This window comes from Cylas formicarius, unplaced genomic scaffold, assembly GCF_029955315.1.
Source record: "Cylas formicarius isolate icCylForm1 unplaced genomic scaffold, icCylForm1.1 PGA_scaffold_1__22_contigs__length_36826433, whole genome shotgun sequence".
In the NCBI taxonomy this organism is placed as follows: Eukaryota; Metazoa; Arthropoda; class Insecta; order Coleoptera; family Brentidae; genus Cylas; species Cylas formicarius.
In genome coordinates this window covers 33,312,993-33,340,068 of record NW_026844264.1, presented here as the reverse complement: position 1 = coordinate 33,340,068, position 27,076 = coordinate 33,312,993, and the positions used below count along the sequence as shown (strand labels likewise).

General features: G+C 35.9%; 1 protein-coding gene across 2 annotated transcripts; it reads left to right on the top strand.

The window, feature by feature from the left end:
• Positions 1-13: 13 nt before the first annotated feature.
• Positions 14-26,746, top strand: LOC132696019 (voltage-gated potassium channel subunit beta-2). 2 transcript variants are annotated; one of them, XM_060660538.1, is made up of 10 exons: positions 14-347; positions 8,978-9,135; positions 17,297-17,544; positions 17,598-17,708; positions 18,141-18,237; positions 18,295-18,422; positions 19,025-19,237; positions 19,503-19,645; positions 20,528-20,868; positions 21,477-26,746. In XM_060660538.1, exons 1-9 carry the CDS (start codon positions 216-218, stop codon positions 20,837-20,839), a joined length of 1,542 nt encoding a protein of 513 aa, XP_060516521.1. In that variant the 5' UTR covers positions 14-215; the 3' UTR covers positions 20,840-20,868; positions 21,477-26,746. The 2 variants fall into 2 exon arrangements, with proteins under 2 accessions (XP_060516521.1, XP_060516522.1); XM_060660539.1 differs by lacking the exons at positions 14-347; positions 8,978-9,135 and adding exons at positions 9,154-12,014; positions 12,068-13,482.
• Positions 26,747-27,076: the final 330 nt, after the last annotated feature.

Here is a 27,076-nt window from a genome sequence, read left to right as displayed (position 1 = left end):
CCGTCGGCGGCGACGACGGCGACGCCGGGCGTCAGTTTCGCGTTTCCGCCGTCGCGAGCGCTGCCCCGCATCCCTCTTCGAGTAGCCGCCGCCACGAGCGCGTCCAAAATCAAAACGTCAGTTATTATTGAACGGTGCAGCAAAGCGTGCCGCCGCCGCCCCCGGGTACTTGAAATGTCGCCTCTTTCTTTCGTTACGCGGGATTTCAGATACGGATGAGAGGGGGAAGATCGGCGACCTTGAACCTTGACGCCCCTCGTGCCGCCGCCGCGCCACCCCACGATCCTAACCTAAAAACCGCCCCGCGCCGCAACGACATATTGCTATGGACGGTCGCTGAGCGAAAGGTACGCGACAGCCGTTTAACAGTAGCGTCGCACAGTGGTTAACGTCATAGTTATACCGGGTGGCACAAGAAAGTGGGAATACTCTATAAATTTTAACCGACTTGACATAGCGATTTGAAATTTGGAAGGGTTGATATAAGCTAAATTTTCGTTTTTTTGACAATATGTATTCAACGGTTGCACTTTCGGTTTGAGCGGAAACGACACTAACATTCATACAATGAAATACGAAATATGTCCAAAATTTTGTATTGGTTTGTGGAGGAAAATAACTATTTGAAAAAACTAGGTTATTCTAAAAAATTAATAGTTCATTTCATTAAATGCTTTTTGCCATTAGAGAAGCAAATAAAAGTTTCATTTACAATTTTTCTCATGACCAGGTGATCTGGTAAATAGTATTTATGATGGTCACAGCCTCGTAGACACAATTTTAAAAAATTAAATAAAAATTAAAAAAAAACAAAAAAAATGCAAAAAAATATGGTTTGTGCAAAGTTACTCTCGTTTGCGCTGAAACCGGAAAGTTGGACATTCGGCCTGTATTAATCCTATCAAATGTCAAATTGCTATCTCAAGCCGTTTAAAAGTTATAGAGTGTTCCCACTTTCTTGTGTCAGCCGGTATGTGTTAATGTGTGTCTAGTCACGATAACAATATGAAATATAATTATTTATATACGGGGTGTTTTCTAATCGAATGTCAATAATTAAGGGGCCAATGTTAATTCATATGAACATATATTCTGCGCACTATGTATCAAGAAGCACTATTTTAATAAAATATCTAGTTTTTAGTTACCAACTAGTGTCCTTCAGAAAGAAAAAAATTACAACACTCTTCTTTTTATTTTCACAGCTTTAATGAAACAACATACTATTCTAATTCTAATAAACGCTTATTAAAAAAAATGCAACCTACCATTACTGACTTTAACAAAATTGTCTGTTAATAAATGAAAAACAACCTTTTTAAAAAAGCGTAGAACATAGAAACTAGATAAGCTGTCGAAAGTGTCCTCCATGTGGAGGGATACACGTTTCAGCTTTTTCTTATTAAATCGCAGGAAGCTTTTATACGATCTTTCAGCTCTTCTACAGTGTTGACTGTAGACTTTTAAGATTCCCGCATAAGAAAAATTCTGAATTATTTAAATCTGGGGACCTAGAGGGCGATGGTTGAGGTCCACTGCAAACTACCCATCGGTTATTAAATATGTGATTTAAATACTCTCTTACTGCAACACTAAAGTGAGCATTCGCGGCGTCATGCATGGACCATATTGTGTTCCTAATTAAATATGGCACTTCTAGCAGTATTGGCAAATCCTCCTCTAAAAACCGGCGATAATTATAGCCATTTAGCATTTCTGGTAGAAAAAAGGGTCCAATTAAGTAATTTCCAACAATTCCAGCCCAAACATTTACCAAAAACTGTCCTTGATGTTTAAATTTTACAACTGCATGCTGGTTTTGATCAGCCAAATATAGTTATTGCAGTAATTGCGGAAATTTCTGATTGCATTTCTGGAAACGCTAGCTCCACCTGGTCAAACAAGGGATAATGCGCAATCTTGCCCAAAAACCATTAACAAAAATTAACACGCATTTATATGTATATGAATGTATGTATATATGTATATACTGTAGCTCTTTCTTTACCCAAAAATACCAAAAAGTGTAATGTATGATTTTTGAGTTTCTCGTGGTTCAATTTTATTGTTTAAAAAAAAATCTTATTACATCTTTAATAATTTTAGCTTCTTAAAATATAGAAAACTGTAATATAAGATCTTATTTTTTTTTTACAAAACTTCTGGATTCCTCCTGCGTCGGTTTTTGCAGAGTCGAACTTGCTGACGTTTCGCCAATCATATAGCTTGACAGACTTTGCTTTGCAAAATCCTTTTTTAATGTTAATTTGTCCATTAGTAGTATTTTATAGATATCTTTTGTATTAATAGATTTATTTATATTTCATTCCTTCTCCGACGCTTGATTAAATCTTATTTTAATTTTAGTAATTGGTTGGGGGAGTTAATCTGAACGGTTAAATGCAGGACGTTACTTGTAAACGTATAAATTATTAGGATCTTTTCTATAATTTATCATATTTTAGATTAGAAGTTTAGAAGAACCAATTTTGTATATAAATATACTATTGGTATTTTTAATTAAGATTCTAAAATAATTTTTCATGTATGATTATTGAAAGCACATATCGAAGCTCTAATAGGAGGATCCATGGTATTTTCTGAATTATTCATCATCATCCGCTGTACGGTAAACCGCTGTTTACATACAACATTTGCACGAGAATATGTAAAAAAGTCTGAGATTTATAAATAAAAATCTTTCACAAGCCTATCGCATCGCTAGCGAAACAACGCGAAATACATTTTCACTTTGGCTCGCACGCCAAAATCAAATTATAAATAACAACGGTTTACGGGAACAAAAAAAAAAGAAAAACGTAAACATCTTAATTTTATTGTAAAAAGATGTTTGGCAGTGGTGTGGTGGTGGTGAAATTCGATTGGACGCCGTCCAACGATTAAAGGTGGTCACATGGCAATGAAAATCTATTAATACCTTTCTTGTGTTTAAGTATCCTATGCTATAATCCATACGTCCGCCCCGTATGATATATATATATATATATATATATATATATATATATATATATATATATATATATATATATATATATATATATATATATATATATATATATATATAATCTGTGTGTGTGGTTCCAGTGTCGTAATAATAACAAAAATTTAATTGAAACAAAGATTTTGTGTTAGTTATTTTTGTTTAGTCGAATTTTGAGCAATTTTGAGCTAGTTATTTTTGGAATTATAGCCACTAAACTAATAGTTTTTGTCACGTAACATTTTTGTCATATTTATCCTTTTCAAAAACAGGAACATTATAGTAACATTCTAAAAATTGAAATTGATACGCCACTGGCATGCGTTTTGCATAAATTAGAGGAATATTAGCGGGGAAACCGCGGAAGGTAAAAAGTCAATGTCGGAGGCATATTTATTTACTGTCTTATGGCATCGTCGGCGCTCAATTAACGAAACACCCAGTATAATATCCACGGCCGTAAATAGTGTTCCGCATTTTAAAAATATTGTCGCAGCGTTGCCAGATCCGCTCAAAAATTCATGCACACTGCGGTAAACTTTCGCAACACGCAGTATATTATATCAGTCGGCGCGCTTATCCGAGATAGTTAATCAACGTAATTACGGTAATTAATTACGCCCCCGGCGGTCGATAATTCAAAATTAAAATAGCCTTCTTTTCATAAACTGCGCGTCTCTCCGCAGCAGGAAGCGGGATCCTGGTGAGCGCGTCGCCGCCGCCGCCACTAGTCCAAACTGGCCCACCAGTTCTGGATTTCGTACCCGCCGCCGGGGGCGGGCGGATCGTCCAGTTCGAAAGACAAAGAGAAGGAGAAACTTCAGCAGGACGACGAGAAGCGACCGTCCAAGGAGCAGAGGCAGCAGGAATACGACGCCGCAGTGAAGGTATCACTTTTTTTGCACACGGGATATTTTTGTTTCCGGGATGTGGACGATTATGGACGAGTTGTTAAAATTATTTTTTTTTCACTTCCGGCGCCTTTATTTTAAATTGTATCTCAACATTTTTATATGACTATTTTTCTGATAATTAATCTCTTAATATTAAAGATACGTATTTTATCGATAATTATTCTTTTAATAAAGGTTAGAGATACATATTCTCTCGATAACGGCTGGAGATACATATTTTCTTGATAATTATTTTGTTGATAACAATTGAAGAGTGCAAATGTCAAAGGGATATGTGCCATTTTTTGATATATTAACATTTTGCGTTAGAATGTCCTGAGAAAAGGAATATGTGCCTATCGAAATAATTACTTCCACGAACACTGACAATTATAACCATGTTGTAAATTTAAATAGTTTTATTTTATTATCTCAAAAATAAAATTTGGCCCACACCTCTTTTGGTATTTCCACGCTTCATGTGGAGATACGTTGTTCTTGATACTTATTTTGTTAATAACAGTTGCAGCTACATATTCTGTTGATAACACTTGGAGATGCATATTTTCTTGACGCATATTCTCTTGATAATGGTTGGCAATACATATTCTCTAGATAACGGTTAAAGATATATATTTCCTTGATAAAAATTGGAGATACTTATTTTCTTGATAATTATTTTGTTGATAACAATATTTTATTGATACTTAACGGTTGATATTCGCTTGATAACGGTTAAAGATACTTATTTTGTTTATGTATACTGTTTGAATATACTAATTTTCTTGATATTTATTATCTTCATAACGGTTGGATGATAGCGGTTATTTTGTTGTAACTTATTCTCTTGAAAACAGGTAAAGGTTGAAAATACATATTCTCTTGATAACGGAATATATAACTGCACGTTCTTGACAATTATCCTGTTACGGTTAAAGATAGAAGATATTCTTGATAATTATTCTGTTGACAACAATTTGAGATACATATTTTCATGATCATTATTCTGTAATATTTTCTTAATAACTATTACCTTAATAACGGTTGGAGATATATATTCCCTTGACAACGGTTGAAGATGCATATTTTTTTCACAACTATTAGTTGACTTGCAGTACTTTGGACATTAAAAGATAAAAAAGCTGCTGCTTGCTGACAAAATGAATTCACGATAAAGAAAATCTAAAAAAATTGAGAAAATAAGTAAATCCTTCAAGCACCATTACTGTCATTTTTAACGAGTTTTATAAAACAAGGTTGTTTACAAGCTAGCCTATAGACTAGCACCTCAATGCACTTTTTCGCTAAGTTAATAAATTTACTGTACATTTTGCGAATGATTAGACGACAGAAAACAAAAAAAAATGGGGGCGCGCTTTTTTTAGTCATCGATTTTTACAATTTCGTCGTATTACTCGGCAACGCCGCTTCCGAGTGCAACGCCGCTGTCCGGTCGATAGGCGAAGGTTAATCGCGAAGGGGAAGGGGGATTGATATTTTAAATCTGCAAGTTTCACCGAACTGCGAAACTTGCTGGTTGTATTCCATAGGCGTACCATTGTCAAAGGTCCTGAGAGAGGCAGGTAGGCAGCAGTTGTTGGGAAAAAAATTTTCATTTTAAATTTTTGAAGGCTACGCGAAGAAGGAGCTTTTTTTTTATAAATGGTAACTTTGAATAAACCTCTTTGTACGAAACTAACGGGGCTATCGGCAAGCTATGACACCCCTTTTAAGTAAGAGATTTGAAGGCTTTGAAAAATATAGTACGGAATGTAAACATGAACTGAAATAGAAAAAGGCAAGGTGGATAACATATAGCAAACACTCTGTAGAGTTCCTTCCAATGTTTCCGTTCATCTTACCACTCGGATCATGATTGTTAAGATTTATAAATAAAATTGTATAGGGTGAGCCACTTATCTAGGGACACTACCTTATCTTAGAAACTATAGGGGATGGAGCCAAAAGTTAAATACAAAAGCTAATTAGTGTGGTTCAATTTTGAGTGAGTATCAACTTTCTTATTTTAAATGGAACACCTGCTATATATAATATAAGACGTAAAATATCTGTCAATTTCTTCGTTCGGAAGCATTTATTGTTTCACTTGACTAAGTTTTGCTCTACACAAAGGACTCGAATAACAGATTTCATATTAATACAGGGTACACGAAAAATATGATTAAAAAATTGGCAAAAAAATTTTTTTTGTCGTTTTGGCGAATTTAATTAACAAAAGCTAAAAATTTTCAAATGGAACACCCTATATTTTTAACCAAATATCAATTCTAGGACTAAAAATAAGGTAAGTTTGTAATTTATATTAAATCTCAAATTACTTACTTTTTGAGATATTCGAGGTTTAAGATAACAACCGTATAAATTCTTATTGAATTTAAATCTGCCCACATTCATATTTCTTTTTAAAAAGTGGGCAATATTACGTAGTATTTTTAAAGATATAATACTTCAGATGTACGAATAAAATCTATTGATAACAATACAGGTTATCCATTAATACGTGGAAATTGTGAGAAAAATCGACTCTATACCACACAATTTAACAGATGTAATAAAACTTCAGAATTCATATTTAAGGAAACACCTAATAATGAATTACCTAGCCTGATTGAAAATACCTAATAACAAAAATAAATAATTAAATTTTACAGATTAACCAAAAAACTATGACTTATTTAAAATGCAAATAAAATACATACTAACAAAAAACTTGACAACTATGAACCTTTGAAATAGAAATTCGAAAAACCAAAAAAAAACAAGCAGAAATGTCAAAGTTGGTTTATATCTTAATGCGTCAAAAAAATATTGTGATGTCATAGCCAACTTCAACTACAACAAGCAATAAATGTTTAAATATTTTGATACTTCTTTATTGTTTTGATGTTAACTAAACTTTATGGACCGAATTAAAGAACATGTTTTAGTTAACTTTTTTTTAATAGATTTATTTACTCAAATTTTTTAGTTAGCCTATAAACTTTAATTACCTATTTTTGTTATTTGGTATTTTCAATCAAGCTAGATAATTAACCACTAACTGCTTCTTTAAATATGAATTCTGAAGTTTTATTAAAGCTGTATTGTTGACAATAGTTTTTATTCGTATATCTGGAGTCTAATATGTTTAAAAGAAGTAGGATCATGTCTATGCTATTTAAAAAATGCCTAATATTGCCAACAAGTGGGCAGCTTTAAATTCACCAAGCATTTATGAGTGTGTTATCTAAAACCTCGAATATTTCAAAAAGTAAGAAAAATTTAAATATAAGATAAATTACAAACTTACTTTATTTTTTTATCCTAGAATTGATGTCTGAATAAAGATATAAGCCCATCTCAGGGAAGAATTACTTAAGGTACTGTATAATAGTTAACACTTTAAAGCAATAAATGAATAAATAAATATTTTTGGTCGTACAATAATAACATCGTTGAAATTTTATCGGAAAGGGTCCATCGAACACGACGAAAATGAGCCAGGTAAATATACCTCTGCAACATTATTGTCTCGCATTTGATAAAGATATATAATTTCGTGAACATTTGAACTTTTAGTTCTTATTTATTTTGTTAAATGGATTTTCATCAAGTAAAAGCCAGTTCAGTCTTTATTTTGATTAAAATGGTCCATTCTTATAAAAAAGCTTCTGGCAAATGCGAGGAGCGATTAAATTAAAATAAAAACCAAATACACACAACAAATTATTATTAAATTAAACAACTTCAAAATGTCAGAAAGATTAACACTTTCGTGAAATAGTACCTAATAAAATAAATATAATAAATAAATTAATATGTTTCTTAAACTAGTGCTGCCATCTGTCAACTAACGTTTTTATAGGAAAGTTTGACATTTTGAGGTTAGGTTTACTCAGTTAGGTTTTGGCGAAAGAGTGCAGTTTGTGTTTTTTGTGTTAAATTGAAAAAATTGTGACTGTTAAAAATAGAACTTAATCGGGAACATTTTTTACAATTTTAGATGTGGACTAACGCAATAGCAATACATCGATGAACTTCATTCGACTTTTGGAGTTAGTTTTCGGACTTCAGTCGTGGTCGTAGTTCTCTTATGATGAATCTTCGTGTAGGTCGTCCAAAATCGGTGGTTGTTCAAGAAAAAATTGATGCAGTGCTGAAACAGATTTTGCGAGATCGTCATGTTACTTACCATGAGATGAGGTATCTTTGAGCATTAGTGGGACCAGCATACATAAAATTTGCATAAACACGTTGGATTCCACACAATTTGACATAAGTTCAAAAAAGGCACGTGTTGATTGATCGAAGGAAATGCTAAAAAAATCGATCGATGTGCTTCCAAGCATGTGACAGGTGATGAATCATGGATCTATGCGTATGAACCTGAAAGTAGGCAGCAGTCGACTGCGTGGGTCTTTCAGAATGAAACAAAGCTCACAAAAGTTGTTAGCTCGCGAAGCACCTCGAAACGAATGGTAACCTGTTTATTTAGGAACACTGGCCACGTTATAACTGTTTCTTTGATGAAAGGTAAAACAGTCAATTCTGAATGATATACAGCCATTTGTTTGCCGAAAGTCTTCGAAGAAATTAGAAAAAACAACCGCCGAAGACGAATCACTCCCGACGACGACAATGCTAGATCAGTGCAAACAAAGAACTTTTTGAGCATTAAAAACGTTGATTTAGCACCTAATGACTTCTTTTTATTCCCATACATTAAGAACAAATTACGTGGGCAACGATTGTTGACAGCAGAAGAAGCGATTGAAGCATGTTTCGGAGGTGCCGGAATCGATGTGGGAAAAGTGCTTCGATGATTGCTTTTATCGAATGCAAAAGTGTATTGATCATCGGGGTGAATATTTTGAGAAACAATAAAGTAAAATTGTTGGTAGCTTATAGTTTTTTATTACAAATCCCGAAATATAAAAGGTAGACCTCGTACACCCTTCCCTAACCTAACTTTACATGTCACCAAGTGAAAAAAAAAAACGAAGTTTGCGGAGAATAATCGCGAGACTTGGCATCGTCGCGTTTTGCTCAGCAGGTGACGGCTACACTTTTTCTATTTCAGCAGCATCACCGCACGCAAAGGGAGCAGTGGGAAATACGGCAGCTGGACAACGACCTCCTTCAGCAGCGTCAGTCGGAACGGGAAAGGGAGACCAAACTAAAGGAGCTCGCAGAGCAAAAGTCGCTCCTGATCGAAGACCAAGAAGATACGCTACAGTCGATGTGAGTAACGGACGCAAGTCAAGAATCCAAAATACACGCAAACGTTATACGAATTTGTTGAGGTTATGCTATTTTGTTAATATGCTATTTATTTATTCAATTCAATTGATGAAAACCCTGAACTGAAATATTCTGAGGTATCTCGCACGTCTTGGTTTGGAAAATTCTATATTATATTCAACGAGTCCAAGCGTTACTTCTCAAAATTGCCGATTATGCCTTGATTGACCAAGAGTGATGTAGCTAACTTTTCCATGACAACCATATTTGGGCCGATGAAAACGCTCATGGAGCTGTCGAATTTAAACATCAAGTTTTCGCTAAATGTTTGGACTGGAATTGTTGGAAATTACTTAATTGGACCCCTATTCCTGCCAGAAAGGCTAAATGACCATAATTACCGCCTATTTTTAGAAGATGATTTGCCAATGTTGCTTGAAGAACTATCATATTTAATTAGGATCACTGCCAGCTCACTTCAATGATGCAATAAGAGATTTTTAATTAATAACCGAAGAGTAGGTCGCGGCGGACCTCGACCGTGGCCCCCTAGGTTCTCAGATTTAAATAGTTTGGACTTTTTCTTATGGGAGCGTCTTAAATGTCTGGAAACACCGGAGGATTACTTCTGAGAGTGAGTTTTTTTTAAAGCGAGAACAGTATATCGGATTGAAAAAAATCAAGAAATTATTTTTGTTTTAAGCGAAATCAATAGACAGGTGAAATTCCGTACGCCCGTCACTGGTGTATTTTTGAAAACTTGCGATACTCTAAATAATGCCTCTTGATACGTAGTACATATGTGGCGAATTTCATTAAAATATCTTTACTGGTATTACAAATATTAAAAGAACATATAAAGGCCAAAAAAAATAATAAAAAGCTTAAGACCCCCTTGCCCCACCCTCCCATATATCTAAAATTTTAAAATCAAGCGATGAATAATTATTTTGAACTATTTACATTTTTATTTAAAAAACCAAAAGAAAATATGCCTATTTGAAGCGACAATTTCGTTTTTTCCGTGGTAATAGGTAAATTGTCCGCCCCCACCCCCGTGTCCCTTTGGCCCGTGATTTCGCAACGTCCCGTCTACACACTAACTCTCCCCTCCACCCCGGGATCAATCGGCCTCGCGACGCCGGCGTCCCGACGTCAGCAGCTCGGGCGGGATCGGGCGGCTCCGCTGCCGCCGCCGCTGCTGCAATGACGACGTCGACGTCGTCGTCGTCGTCGTCGTCTCGACGCGTCGGTCCGATCGAAGAGCCCCCGAAATTTGTTGATTCTTTTCGTCGTTTATATGAGAAGAAACCGCGAGCCGCCGCCGCATACCAAGGTTGTGAATAAATAAATAAATAATAAAAAAAAACGACCAGCGTGGTGTAAAAACAGTATAACATAATAAATAGTATATAATTGACAGTGCGCGGGTTTTTACAGTTCATTTCGGGAGTTTTTAAAATCGAGTAAGGGCACAGAAAACCCCCCTCGGAACCAAACGACCACCACCCCCCACCCCCAAAAACAAAAACGTATTTTGCTTAGGGAATTGTGAGGTTATAGCGTAACAGTTGAACCGTTGCCAAAAACGGCGGCCGAAAGTCGACGTCGACGTAGAGACCCCCCAAACTCCCCCCAACCCCCCGATACTGCGACCGAAATGCGGCAACCGCATCCGTTACGTCACTTAATTTTTGTTCCCTCGGACGTTTTGGAACGCGCGAAATTTAAAAATGCCGACGCCGACGATGTCAGATTTCTTAATTCTACGTCACACTTGGTGATTTTGGTATTTTAAACGCGGTGCCGTATTTATTTTTCCGCAACGAATTGTGAAAGCGTATGCCCGAAAGGTGTTGCCGGAGTTGTAAACTTCGTCACAAAATCTGACAACGTTGCCGTTGGTGTTTTTGAATTCCACAGGTACATGAAAAAAAATTTTTTGCGAAGTGTTTGAGCCCGAGTATATATTTCATTTATAGCATTTTTATATGTACAGGGTGTTGCGTTGTACCAGGACGGTAATCAACTTAAATGGAATATTACGAATATTTTTTATAATTCCAATTGTTCCCTTAATTTTGAGTCTTTTTTGTCATTACATAAAATTACGAAATTTTTAACGCCCTGTATTTGACACTTTTATTGGGTTTGGGATTTAATTCTGTATCATTTCATATAATTTTATTACAAAAATTGTTAGTTTAGAAGTTTTCTGCAACAACTCGTGTATTTTACTTCAAATCTCCGCTAAGCGCTTTCCGAAAACATATACAGGGTGATTTATAAATGAATGTCAATAATTAGGAGTCCATTTTAAAAAGAAATGAAATTTAGCACACGTGTACTATATTTCAAAAGGCATTATTTAGTGTACCAAATAAACCAGTAGGCTCGAAAGGAATTTCACCTGTCTATTTTGATGATTTCCCTTAAAATAAAATTTATTCTTACAATCTGCAATCATTTCCAAAGAAATTTAATTTCTTGATTTTTTTCAATCCCATGTACGGCTGTCGCTTAAAAAATAAAAGCCTCTTCTCTGCAAGGTGCTGACAATATCGTTAATATGACAACATGCAGAGAAGTTAGTTTTTATTTTTAAATGAACGAACTAAACAAAAAACCAGAAATCAAATAAATTGATGCAAATGCCATTATCCTTAATATCTACCTAAAAAAATATATATCTAGTTCTTAATTACCAAATAATGTCCTTCAGAAAAAAAAAATAGGAGTTTTTTTTACTTTTACAGGTTTCACGATTCTGATTAAAAAAAACACACACTCACACAAAAACAAAATTAATTGTTAATAAATTAATAATAACCTTTTGGAAAAAACGTAGAACATACAAACCAGATAAGTTGAAGTTGAAAGTGCCCTTCCACCTTAAAGATTAAACACTCATATTGCTGCGTATTCTTTGAAGAATACCTCCAGTGTTTATTATTAAACCGCAGAACGCTCTTATGCGATATTTCAGCTCCTCTACAGTGTTAACTGTAGACTTTTAAGATACCCCCATAAGAAAGAGTCCAAACTATTTAAATCTGGGGGTCTAGAAGGGCATGGTTTTTAGCAATATTAGCAAATCCTGTTTTTTAAAAATCGCCGATAATTATGGCCAATGAAATGATGAAATAAAATAATTTCCAAAGTTTCAAACATTTACCGTGAACTCTTCTCGGCTTAAATATGATTATTGTGGAAATTTTTGACTGCACTTCTCGAAAAGTTAGCTTCCTCTGTGAACACTATTTCTTGGTTAAACAAGAGAAAATGCTCAATTGACTTGAAACAACTATCAAAAAACCGCTTTGATAATGATAAGAAATAATTACGATTTTTTTTTAAACCTGTGCTTATTTAAAAATTGCTGAACCGTAGATTTTGGAAGGCCAAGACATCCTCACTTTTTCTACAAGAATTTGTTATTATTATTATTAGAAACAATAAATTAAAACAAAAGTTGCACTTTAACAACCAAAATTCAAAACAAAACAAAACAAAAAACATATAAGTTTTCCACCGGGATTCTAAAAGCTTATTGCCCGGATTTTCAGTTTTTTTTTTTAAAATTGCAATTTTCCATGGCTCAATTTATTAAAAAATATTGCGCGTACAAAAATAAAACAAATATTCTTTTTCAAACAACCTGCGCTTTTAATTATCGTGCGACATTTTTATTGATCGACGATTTTTTTTCTCGTATTTTTTAAAAAGTTCACCATATTAACCTTGCATTAAATTTGACAACTTTTGCAGGTGTCAAATTTGAAGATTTTCTTTTGAAAACGACTTTTCTCAATCAAACTTTTCCATATTTTTGGAAAATAGCATAAACTAAGATTTTTTCTAAAATTTTGAACGCTTAAAATCCTGATCAAAATATCCCCTATAATCGCTCATTTTTGCACATTATTGTCACACACTGCCAATTTCCCGGAAAAAAACTAACCGTAACGTCCCATACGAAAGTTCCGTCGTTCTCATTGACTTTCGTTCGTGGGGTTACGAAATACAAACATGGCGGCCACACCACGAGCAAAATACTTTTTTGACAGTAGTGGTCAAATATAACCGATATATATATCCATAATTTAGATATTACCCGATACGTCTGCCTTAGAAATCTAATAAAAAATCGAAAAAGTAGTGCCTATATATACAAAAGCGAAATTTTCCCTCAAAATCGTCAGTACCCCTTCCCCGATCCGCCCCTTTAGATGCTGCTCCGCTTTCGATCATGTCTCAATTAGCGTTGTGTAATTATTCGGCCAACGATAACAATAACAACAGTGATAATGTTAACGAGGAGTCCAATCAGCCGCCTACGATCTATAGGTAACTCGCCTTTTCTTCTTTTTTTTTCTCGCTTTCAGAAATCGTCCTCGAAACGAAATGAAAAAAAAAAACGGCACACAAGATTTTTTTCAAAGAAACTTCCACAAGCAATTGTAAGACTATTTAGAAAACTTCTGGATTCCTCCTGTCGTTGAGTTGAATTTGCTTGCGAGCTGAACTAAAACTGAAACAATTTCAGTTAAGCCCTGAAGAAGCCAGCATGATGATCCAGAATTTTTGTAAACAATAAGAAAATTAATAGTTTTAATTTACCTTTATTTATTTATTTATTTTTATTTTATTATATATTTATGTTTATTTATTTATTAGTTATATTTAAATTTATACCGACTTTTTATCGAATGCTTCAAATAATGCAGGCATCTTCAATCTTTATATATTATATATGCCGACCACACTCAATTGTATTGCTGTTTTGATTTGGGTATTTATAAATCAAGATCTTTACAGAATTAGTGAACTTTCTCGTGCCCATAATTTAAAGCTAAACCCATCAAAATCGCATTTAATGATATTTTTAAATAAAAATAAAGTTAAGCTACTTAAACAAAATATTAATATAATGTTAGATAATACTAAACTTTCCGTTGTCGATTCATCAAAAAATTTGGGGGTGATCATAGATTGTGATCTAAGATTTCGTGAACATTTAAAAAATATTTTTCAAAAGGCACATTTCTCACTAAAAATCTTGTATTTAATCTTATATTTTAACTACTGTGATGTGATTAAATTTATATTCACTTAAAGGTACAAATATCATTTGTTACAAATACAGTTTTCCTAATAATGTGTTACTAATAATGTTATTAGCTAGGGATCATAATGAGTTATCAAATTCTTTATCTTCAATTACATTTCTTCTTGCAATTCGTCTACCCAACCCAACCCGACCCAACAATCTTAACTGCGACTCAGGTCACCAATACGGGATTCAGTCACCCGTCTTCATATAAGCAGGTACATAGAAAAACGTGAGCCAGTTTCAGTCAGGCTCTGAAGAAGCCAACAGGATGATTGGCGACTCAGCAAAAACCAACGCAGGAGGAATCCAGAAGTTTTGTTTGTCTGTATTATATTTTTTTTTATGTTTTTCTATGTATATTTATTTGTACAAACTGACATGCTACATTTACAGGGTGGTCCAAATTCGAGGGACCTGTAGCGCTCGAAGCATTTGCAGTATAGTTAGCCCAAAACTAATATGCATGTACGGGCTCGACTTTCGAGAGAAGTCGAAAACTAAAAACCGCATCATGATATGTCAGAGCATTTCTGAGCTGCAGGGTGATTCTTAAAAATGTGCGTTTCTAAAAATCCTCTATAACTTTTTTATTTGTAAAGATCGAGATTTAAAGAAAAACATTTTTTGAAAAATTTTTAACGGTAACTCTATCTCAAACTCTTGACTGGAACCTTCGGCCCTGCACTAACACACAATAACGCGTTTTACCACAAACCGAAACTCAATTTTACGACTCGACGCGCGTTTCGCCAACCAAGTTGGCATCTTTAGGAGAAGATTAAAACTAAGTTTTACCAATCAAAACTAAACTAACCAAAACAGTTTTACGGTATCTATCTAGGTAGCTACGATCAGATAAAAAGAATTGCCGCGATCAACAAGCCCAAATGTCAAAAGCGATAAAAATGTTTGAAAACGTTGAAAAGTACGACATGATATAATGTTATATTGAAAATAACGAAAATCCGCAGAGGGCGTTAAATCTATATTTCCAGAGATATCCGGTTCAAAAATATTTTTGAAGTTAAAACGTCAACTGTAAGAGTACGGATCCTTTACAAAATCGCGACCTAAGACGCATATAAGCCTGGCCAGAGATAAAGAGTTGGAAGAACTAACGGTTCTCGGAAAAGTAGAAATTAATCGGAATACTTCCACCAGGGCTGTGGAGAGAAACACTGGAATACCACGCAGCAATGCCGTGCGGGTGATTGAAAGACACAAGTTTAGGCCCTATCGCAGCAACGAGATTTTGCTCCAAGACGTGCACTTTGAAGGTTATTTAGGTACATAAATGCCGAGGAGACTCCGATGTTGCCAGGAAAGTTATTTGGGCGGATGAGGCAACACTTTCTATTGATGAAATATTCACCAGGTATCAGGTATAACTGCTATTACTGGAATCAGCAAAATCGCCATATTATTGACGGAACAAGCAAATCAGGGAAGGTTCATTTTTAACCCATTTTGTCCCAGTGGTGCGTTAATGCACCATGATTTTTTTGTCACATCCAGGAAATATTTTTGCACATCCATTTGGAAATTTTATTATTATCGCTACTAAAGGACATAAAACCGTAGAAATCGCTAATTTATGTGTAAAGGAAAGATCTTATATATGTGACTTTAAAAATGAACAAAGCGTTACATAAATTTGTATCACACTTTTAAGTAAATCTAAAATAGTAAAAAAAAAACATTTTGGAGTTGTATTGCCATGTATTGCATGTACATACACTGGAAATATTGATTATACTTTATTTTTTGAAAATGTTTACTGCTGCGTGAATGCACCAGTGGTTTTATCTGTGAAACAAAACTTTGTTATTGCAAGTCTAGATGTGAGGAAGTAAAAAATATGCTTTCTGGAAAAACTCCGATTGAAATATTTTTTATATTTTTTGATGGCGAAGTGATCAAACAGTTACACAAAGAAATTTTCCACCTGCCATACATGGTCACCTCATGATTGTTCATGCTAATAAAGCCCGAAGGAGATGTAGAATCTGCCACAACCACACAATTTACGTTTGCAATAAGTGTAGTGTGTAATCTATTTTAGTTGTTTTCTACCGAATTTGAACTTTCTTTTGTATATTTATGTATAAATTATATGTTACATCTTATGTGCCCCAAAACATTATTTAATTTTTTTGTATTTTTTGACACATGTAATGTACTCTCAAGTGCAACAAAATAAATAATTTCATAGCAAAAAAGGATTTTTTATTTTATTTTTTTGGTATAATATGGGCTAAGATGTGGGTAGGCATCTACAGAGGCCAGGCCTCCAGACCTGACTCCTGGCGACTTCTTTTTGTGGGGGAGAATCAAAGACCTTGTATTTCGAAATCGCCCAACCACTAGAAGGGAACTGGAAGAGGCACTTCGTACTGTATTCAGGCAGCTTCGTGCGCTAGAAGTTCTAAATGCAGAAAATTGCGTCAAGAGAAGATGTAGGATATGTTTAGAAGAAAACGGCCGTCAATTTGAGCATTTGTTTTACAATTAAAGAAATTTTTTAGATGTACATTTTAAGTGTTACATCGTTTAATTTAAAAAAAAAATAAATAAAAAAATTGCTTTTCATAATTTCATTTCCGTTTATTATTTTATGGTTGAAAATTATTATAAACTAGAAGTTAAAGTACAAGGTTGCTGTGTCCCCTCGTGTCGTAACCAACTTGATTTTGTATGAAAAAAAAATTATCTACACAGGAAATTTTATTAGAAAACTGATTTTTGGAAAAAATTGGGGTTATCTCATTAAATGAAATATAATTTTGTGTAATATCTCGGAAACTAAGACAAAACGCTTTAAAAAAATAAAAAAATGTTTTTTTCCGAAAATTCTATTCTTGCAATTAAAAAATTTATAGAGAAGCTCAAAAACGCCTTGACATCTGGAAAATCGGGCCCGTCCCATGCCTATAAGTTTTGGGCCAACTATGTTGCAAATACTTAAAGCCATAGAGGCCCCTCGAATTTGGACCACCTGGTACATAATCTTGCGTTACGTGGTCAAATAAACCAAACTAAACTACACAGATGCAGAGCGCCGATCGCTAGCCTAGACTGCATGGAAGAGTTCAGCGCCGGCAGCGCCCTCAGTGCCTTGGCGGAGAAATCGGGAGACGGCGCGTTCACCAAGGAGCAGCTGCTGCTCGGTGGGATCACGCATTCCGCCCCCGTCGTCGCCGCCCCAACGCAAATCGCCCGTCAAACCAACGTCACGCCCGGCCTGAGATACCGCAACCTCGGTAAAAGCGGCCTCCGGGTCTCCAACATCGGTTTAGGTTGGCGCGCCATTTTTTTCTCGCGTAAACCTTCATTTTTTCCTCTCTCTCAGGCACTTGGCCGACGTTCAGTCCGAGCATCACCGAAGAACAAGCGGAACAAGTGATCGTGCTCGCCGTGGAGAGCGGCATCAACGTGTTCGATTTGTCGGAGGCCCATTCAGGTATAGTGCGACCAAAAATATAGTGCATTTAATGCTTTGACCTTTTAAGTAGGTCACGACAGTAGCGATAGTGACGATTTTTTAAGTGACTGATGCTTTATTATTAATATATTTAATATTTTTTATATTAATAATGATACTATGTAGAAATGTAATAAAATAGAACATAATAATTTGTTACTTTATAATAATTTTTCTATGTACATATTTCAAGAATTGCTCGGCGAAAAAGCTTGTAGATAAATTCCTAGGACGGTCCTGGAATAGTCATCCTGCTGGGCAGGGTGTTCTATAAGGGGCTGCGGTTTTGCAGTAACAAACAGTAGTCAAAGTTAGTCACGGAGTCGGTTGCAAAAATACAATATTTCTGGTCGAAGTGCAACGCCCCTTGCCTGCATAAAAACTTTCTAGAACGTTGTGTCGAATTTCCAGGCACCAGGGCCGAGGTAGAGCTGGGCAGGATACTGGCGCGCAGAGGCTGGAAGAGGACCAGCTTCATTGTCACCACCAAGATTTATTGGAGTACCAGGTATATCGAATATTTTGATTTTCGTTCTCAGACTAACGGGAACCGAGCGTATTGCAGATCGGAAGAACGCGGACTCTCTCGGAAACACATCATCGAAAGCGTCAAGGCCAGCCTTCTCCGCCTTCAGCTCTCCTACATAGACGTCGTCATAGTACACAAGGCGGATCCAATGTGTCCGATGGAAGGTAATTAAACGTTTTGGTACCAATCAATTGATCTCCAAAAATTCCGAGTTTTTTATCGACGATTTGCTATTATTTTCAGAGTATTTAACTGTCATCTCACCTGCCCTTCTACAGCCAGTAAAAACTGCCTTCATTTAAGGAGTGCTTTTGAGGATTTACAATGATTTATCGATGATTTACGATTGTGTACTCAGTATATAATTATTAAGGCTACTGACCGGTCTACAGACTGTAAAAATTGTCGAGATTTAGAGCGTGTTACTGTGGATTATTTACCGAACATTTAACTGTTAATTCCATCTGCCATTCAACAGCCAGTAAATACTACCGTGATTTGCGGAGTGCTTTTGATGATTTACAGTGATTTACTGATTATTTACAATTATGCACAGAGTATTTAACTAATAAGGTCAATTGTCGGTCTACAGGCTGTAAAAATTGCAGTGATTTACGGCGTATTATTGAGGATCTACAGTAATTTAACCATGATTACGAATGTCAGGGCCCTTGCCTTTCTCAGACTGTAAAAATTTGCATGATTTACGGCGTGTTATTAAGGATTTAAGGTGGTTTATCGAAGATTTACGATTATTTGTCAACAGAGGTGGTGCGAGCGATGAACTACGTCATAACGCAAGGGTGGGCGATGTACTGGGGCACCGCGCGTTGGTCGCCGGTCGAAATAATGGAGGCCTACACCAACTGTCGCCAGTTCAACTGCATCACGCCGATCGTCGAGCAATCGGAATACCATCTGTTTTGTCGGGAGAAGGCGGAACTTTACATGCCCGAACTGTACAACAAAATTGGCGTCGGTAAGTGGGCCCGTCATGTACAAATGTATTATTTTTTCAAAAATTAGTAGCAATAATAAACACATTTCGAACTAGTAATTATATTAATACAATTTATATACTTATTGAGCATTTGCATTGATTCACAACCATTTATCTATGATTTATTGAAGATTTTAGAGGATTTACGATGATTTGTTGATTGTTTACTTATGAAACGAAAACAAATTTTGTATGAAAAATTCTTCATCTAAATAATACATTTTTCTGAAATGTGCTCCCGCAGGTTTGATGGCCTGGTCCCCGATATCGATGGGCCTCTCCCAAGGGAAAGAGGACTGCGTGGCCTTGTTCTCGCGCGCCAGCTTCCGCAATAAGTACAGCTCGTTCTCGTGGACCGAGGACGAGACCGCCGCCGCCAACAAAGACGTGAGTTTAAATAATCTACGGACCCGTCTTAATCGCTGTAGTGTGTTTTGAGATCATTTACGGTGATGAATTTACGATTTCAGTGATCTAACGACGATGTAACTCATTTTCTGTGGAGATTTACTGTAATTTATTGAATATTTAAATCGAAAGTTTATCTATTGCGGTGATTTACTGTGATTCATGATGATTTATTCTTAGTTACTAATTCACTTGTTGCGGCACTCCATCGCGATTTAACGGTATTTATTGAGAATTTATGAAAACTTTTTTGTCGCTCGGGCACAAATGAATTTTTGTTTTTTGAAGTTTTGTGGCAATTTACTGTAATTTATTGAGGATTTAAATTAAACTTCAACTTATTGCACAGACGTATTTGATATTTATAGCGACTTAATGATATTTATGACAATTTATTGAGGATTTTGGTGTATTTAAATCAGACGTTTACTTATTTCGAACACTTTATTTTTGGCCTGAATCACTTTGGCATGAAGTCAGCGCGGGAATATTTTTGGGATTTCAGAAAACTTATTTTCGGTCATTTTTTTTTCGGTTCCAAGAGGATATGTTTTTAGTTTTTGAATATGTGCACCGATTTAAATTGATTGCGTGGAGATTTACTGTAATTTATTTAGGTTTTAAATCAAACTTTTACTTATTGTTGTGTTTTATTAATATTTACGAGTAGTTATTGAGGATATCGAGGGATTTAAATCGGAAGTTTACTTATTGCGATAGTTCACGGAACTTTATTTTTAATCTGGATCGCTTTCGCACGAAGACAATGGCGATTTATATTGTAGTTAAGCGCGATTTGACGGCGTTTACTAAGGATTTTCGGGAATTTATTACGGTGAATTTCTACCATCGGAGTCTTAGGGCTGTGGTTGGATGAAGGAACGTATCCAGGCGGACGACGGACGTCGTCATTCGGAACGCGTACGCGAACTGAACGCCCTGGCCGAGCGTCTCGGTTGTTCGCTAACCCAGCTGACGGTCGCCTGGTGCCTGAAGAACGAGTCGGTGCAGTGCCTGCTGCTAGGCGCCAGCACAGTCGACCAATTGTACGAGAACATCCAGTCGTTGCAGCTCGTCCCGAAGCTGAACACAAACGCGGTGGCGGACATCGAGAGGATACTGGAGAACAAACCGTCCAGGCCGCCGATGGTGTCCACCCTGGCGCTTAGATGACAATCAATGTGCCCCCCTGGGTCCATCAGGTTAGTACGGCACGTAAATATATAATAAACGGTATAGTACTCATTATTATCCTATGCCTAAGCCGGTACCGGTTGATGTTTTCAGGCGTCTCGGTATTAACCGTGCTATTCGCATAAACTAATTTTAATAGATATGTTTACGTTTTTACGAATAGTATTTGTTTGGGTTGTTGTACCTAAGGAGGAAATATCAAAAGATAAATCCCAAGGTCGATTTTGGGTACACCCTTGTTAACTCAGATACTTAGACGATATTTTTTTGGGTTGTTATACCTAATTTGTAAATAATTATTGTTGTTGCAGTCAGTTATATAAAAATTTCATATTTTTGCCGATTTGTCAAAAGCGATTTGACTAAAATTTAAATTATGTCACATCATTTTAATCGGAGTAAAGTATTCTAATAAAAACATACCATATACATATATATGATGTAGGCTTATATGTCAGAAAATTGATAGTGTTTTGTTTTGTACGTCAAGGGACAATTTTGCAGATTACTTTATTACATTACCGTGGCAAATGGATAACATAAAAAGGTATCCACTTCCCTCCTAGCTTCCAACCCGATCTTTAAATGCAAACAGAGTGATGATTTTGCGTTGCAGCGGCCAGGGCGGCACCAACAACGCGGACAGCCCCAAGGGCGACGACCTCAGCACCACCGACACCGACACCAACAAGGACGGCCAGAAGATGCCGTTCTGCGAGATCCAGTGACAAAAGGTTAACGAGTTTGTCAAAACTCGTAAAAGCAAAACCCCTGACGAGAAACCGTTCAAAGAGAAGGTGCGCTGGTCGTACAGCCCCGACGAAGGGCCCAAGTGCACCACAGAGACGTTCGTCTGCAAACGCAAGGACAAAAAAACGGTCAGCCCGGTGAAGGTATGAAGGCCGGCGTTCAGGAGGCTCGACCAAGAAGAGGTTCTCATTTAAAATTTTTAAAAAATCGCTGTGAATTTTGAATCAAACCGAACCCATTCAACTCCGGTGACGGAGGAGGATGATGGGATGGGAGGGGGGAGTAGTTTTTCTGCTTCTTCTTTTCTCAGTGGACCATACATTATTTCATAATATACAGGGTCTTCCATTAAAAAAAAATGCACTTTTCATAATTTTTGTATAATGTAGAACTCATTTGGATATTGAGAAATTCTGTTCGATACCTTCCCAAACTACGTCCGAAATTTAACCCTCTACCGGCTTCACGGTAATTTAAGTGAAGAAAATAATCATTTCCTCGAAGTAACGGCAACATCGCGAGCTTAAAAATATTTCAGAACGATAGAGGTGTGGAAATAATCGAATTATCAAATCCATAAGGGAATAAATGTGCTCAAAAAAAATATAAACCAAAATGAAATTGGTAAAAAAGGCAGTGGCGCACATTTTGCACTTCATAATCTAATTGTGTGTGATTGGTGGACTTTTCTGGTACGATTATGTTTTTTAAAGTAGTTTTCCCAGGATCTGTTGCGTCAGTGAGAGGGTAGGGTACGCTTAACATTTTAAATTGCTCAATGAAGTGAAAACTAAAATTTGGCCACTAAAATTATGTCTATTTTTAAAATTATTTCCGTTTTTTTCAACACAAATCTACATCTACGTTGCTATATAAAATAAGAAAGTTGCGTTCATTTATGAGGAACTGGAGAAGTGTGGGAGAAATCCGATTACGCCACTGCATTTGCTTTTAAAAAAAAAACCAAAAGGGCCGAAGATGGAAAAAAGCCCTTGACATGTCTAGTGCTGTACATCGTGGGCCGTTTTATTTTTTTTATCCACTATACGATCTGGAAAGCCATGTACAAAAGTTCCTTGAACTCTCCTGACAGGGTGTCCCAAAAGTATCTTTCCGACACAAACATTTTTGAAATCTTTGGTTAAAATAATAATGCCAGAAGTAAACAACTTGTCCCTGAAAACTTGCGGGAGAACATTATATGTCAGCAAGATAGCGCGCCCTATCATTGTGGTCATCAAGTGATAATTTTTTAAGAGTAAAAAAAGGAAAATATAATTGCTAAAAATAGTGATATTGCGTGGCCACAGCGAAGTCCCGATTTTACGCCCATGGACTTTTTTTTATTGGGCACTTTAAAGGATCGTGTGTATAAATCGCGAAATAGCTATACAGTTGATTAAAGGAAAAAATAGACAAGAGATTCTTGCCATACATAATAGTGGTGCGGTTAGAAATGCGGTCTCCAGCATTGTGGGCAATCTATTGAAAATATATTACAGAATCACCATATTTAATTATTTTTTTTAGTTATTTGTTTCTGTTTTTTTTATAGATTTATTTATTTAGTTAGCCCATAAACTTTAATTATTTATTTTTCTTTAAATATCAATTCTGATGTTTTATTAAATATGTTAATGTTAAATTGTCACGTATTAATGAACACCCTGTATTGTTAGCAATTGGTTTTTTATTATATCTTTAAAAGAAATAGTATCATGTCTTTGCCATTTAAAGAATACCTAATATTGGCAACAAGTTTCGTTGCAATTTTATATTTTTATGGAACAATCAAATTTTAAAAAAAAAACACATAACCTCAATTTCTGCCTAAACTATGGAACATTTGAATAGGAATTTCTTATAAAAGTGGCCTTTATCTTAACCAAGGATTCGAAAATGTCGAAATATACAGAGTGTTCCATTTAAAATAACAAAGTTGATGTCGGGGGGGACACTTTCGGGACACCCTGTATCAACGAAATTATAATATTCTAAATCTTCATTAAAGTCCAAGAAACCTTTTTTCGTATCTCCTGTGGGTTTCCGGATCGTATAGTGGATCGTTTTATCCAAATTTATTATCTTTTTTTTCCTTGGTTTTTTTTGTCTTTCTGGTTGAAAAAGAAGCCAATATTCGTTCCCTACTACCTAAAGGGAGGCTGTTAAATTACTATCAATAATACGCCCCCCCCCCCGTCCTTTAGTTAAATCGCAACAATGTCGTAGATAGATAACATTAACGCCGTAGATCAAGAACGACGTAGCTATAGAGGGCGTTGTTGAACAAGCTATTTCGCTGTTGGTACAATAAATATTGATTGTGATTTTGTACGATAGGGGCGCCGTCGTACTACGATGATATATATATTATGTACATAACCTTAGGATACGTTTTAAGCGGAACTTTGAGCCGGACTCGCGAACGCGGTCCAACCGAAAACTGATAAATTTAAATAAAAAACAAAAGTGTGCGTCGGGAAGATTGAGCTCAAGAAAATCTCGATTTCATCGAAAATCGCGAATAATTGATACTCGGGCAATTGAGAAGGTGCAAAAAATATCACCTCAATTTAAAATCGATGAGATAAAAATTAAAGTTCCCGCACAGTTAGATCGCTTATTGTTTATTTCAAATCGAACACCCTGTAGATTATTAAAAATTCACATTCCATGTGAAATTTTAAACATATTTTACAAAAAAAAATGTGCTTCCAGCTTGAAAACGTATATTTTTGCCATTTTAGGCCAATTAGGCTGCTTGATTGTATCGTATTTATTCGGCTGAACATTTTCCCTTCACGTACCTGACTAGGAAAAATTGCAAGGTTCTCTTGTCCGTGACAAATAAATAATAATATAGTGAAAGGAAAAAAAAACTAATTACTTTGAATATGGTGGGGAATAGACCCTAAATCAGTTTAATAGAGAAATAAATCCTGGACTTGATAACGCTTAAAGTTACAGGGTGTTCAACCTGCAAAAAACGAATTTCAAAAATGTGAATGTTTACGGATTAATTTTCGACAATAACACAAAAATTAAGCCTATTTTTAACATTTTGCCAAATATGAGGAACAAATTTTCAGTAGGAAGCGTTTTTTTTTTCAACGTCAAATATCCGGGGCATTCAACTGGAAATGACGTCGAAAATATTTCTTTATAATGCTTATCTTAATTAATTGCGTTTCCAACTTAAATCTCAATTTTTATGCGCGGGCTGCTTGAAAAACCGTGATCGTACGAGGGTCGAATTTAAACACCAATCAATTTACTTCGGTTTTCGCTGACGCGAAACCGGCTCTCCAAAGCGCCACCGCCGTCGAACTAGTTAGTTAAAAAAAATTCGCCGCGACGCCACTGTTGTGGAAGAGGGCGCAACGATCCGCCGAACATAACATGCAACGTAACCTACGTACACGGTGTGTCGAAACAAATGTAAAACACTTAAGGGGTGAGGGGGGTAATTCCTTGATAGAATACGTTGGATTAAAAGTCACCCATATGGCGGCAAGATGTTTTTTTTTGTCTTCATACACGGGCGATTGCTTATCATAGACCTCTAAATCACAGCTTGTTTACCCCAACACGGATAACCGCTAGGCTACTACCTTTAAAAACATGTGTTCCCCTGAAGATGAAGTCCAGCATTCTCTTTTTGCGTATTTAACGAGTCTGCTGTATTGAATTCTCTTGTTTCTCACAGCTCACAGAGCCACGATAAGCCGGCCGATTGATGATTACGAGTTGTTAAATATTATTGAACAACTTGCATACTGATGAAATCCAGTTACCTCCACACCATGTAGAGACGTTTCAAGCTTCTTTACCAACACATTTCGAACCGGGTCGTTCGGTACGTTGTCGGTTATGATCGACGGACGCCGCCATGATCGTTTCCTTTCTAGCCGATAAAGTCTTCTCTATATTAGTTTTATAGCGAAATTGCTCGAAGGGACTCGGAGAAACGCGTTTCACATTTTAAAAATTCGAATTAAATGTAAGCAAAACGCGCGCCGCTTCGATGACCAATGATCGCGTTCCGTTTCTGATAACGCGAATAAAAAGAATCGGTGCCGCCCGGATCGTCTGCCAGCGCAGGAAACAAACTGTCAAATGTCTCGCGCTATTTGGACGTTATGTTTCATCCTTTTTTTAAAAGAAATTCTGACGAAATAGAGCTAGAGAGAGAGAGAACTAACGGTCGTAGAAAAAGTATAATATGCAACACGTTCGGTAGACTTTTTAAGTCACTCGTTAGTCAAATGGTGTCTACCGCACTTGTTGCATAATATTTTTGCATTACATTCGTAAAGTTTGTATCCATTGTCATTGATCGATTCGTGAAGAAATTGTCTACGTAAATGACAGAGCTTTTCCTGTAGGATGACTCGGCGGCATCGGATCACCATCCGATCAAAAATTAATAAATAAAAACGTCTTTCCTTGCAATATCGTTAATTACACCTTATAAATAAATACGTTATCCTGTTTACGCCTAACTTGTATACATTTTACTACGTAGGACGTTTACTACTAAGCTTCAGTGTACCGATTATTGAAATTGCCTTACTATACTTACAAATATATATTATATAGCGAGAACAAAAGAATAGTAACCAAAACATCGGTACAATTATAAATTTTTCTAAAATTTTAGCTTGATAAGTAGGTCCCAAATCAATTTCTAACCTAACTCTTGAAGTTTACGTACGACGTTTTTCTTTACCCCGAGACTGTCGAGTTCCTAACTTCAAAATCCGGAAGCAGTTCTGACGCGACGGTCATTGTTCCAGTTTCGGAAATTTAAAATTAGTTTACGCGCACAGTTATAGGTTATGTTCGTGGCGTCCACGATATTGTTTGACATATCACTCAAAAAAAAAACAAATAAAAAACGTAGCAATAATTTATTTAACGTTGTTACTTTCGTTTTAGACGACGAAAGATTTGTTGATATTGATATTTTCCCGGTTGTTAACACTTGACTATATATTCTATCGTTCGCTTCGAAAACGAATAGGGAACTGACGATGCGAGGGTTATTTTTACGTTTCCTATCGATTTTCTATTTTGTAGGTTACTACTTCTAATAACATGTCGCGACTTTGTAAAAATAAAACATTTTTCATTCTCGAGGCCGTTTTTCTTTAGCGCCTTTGCATCACTTACCGAATTATATCGTACCAACTTCCATTCGTTCACCTAAACACGATGAGACATACACTTGCGGAAAAACAATTTCACCGATAAAAGTACTGGGTACTGAACAATTTGTTAATGGGAGTCGAAGGTTAAAACGAAAATATCTGCAGAAACGTCAATGTAATTAATTACAATTAATAACTTTATAATATGTACGCAAAAATTTTGAAAGCCTCGACCCCGGACCATAAAATTAAAATTAACTCAACCGAGGATACAACAAAAGCTTTTGCCAGGGCACAGATCACAGATATCTTTACA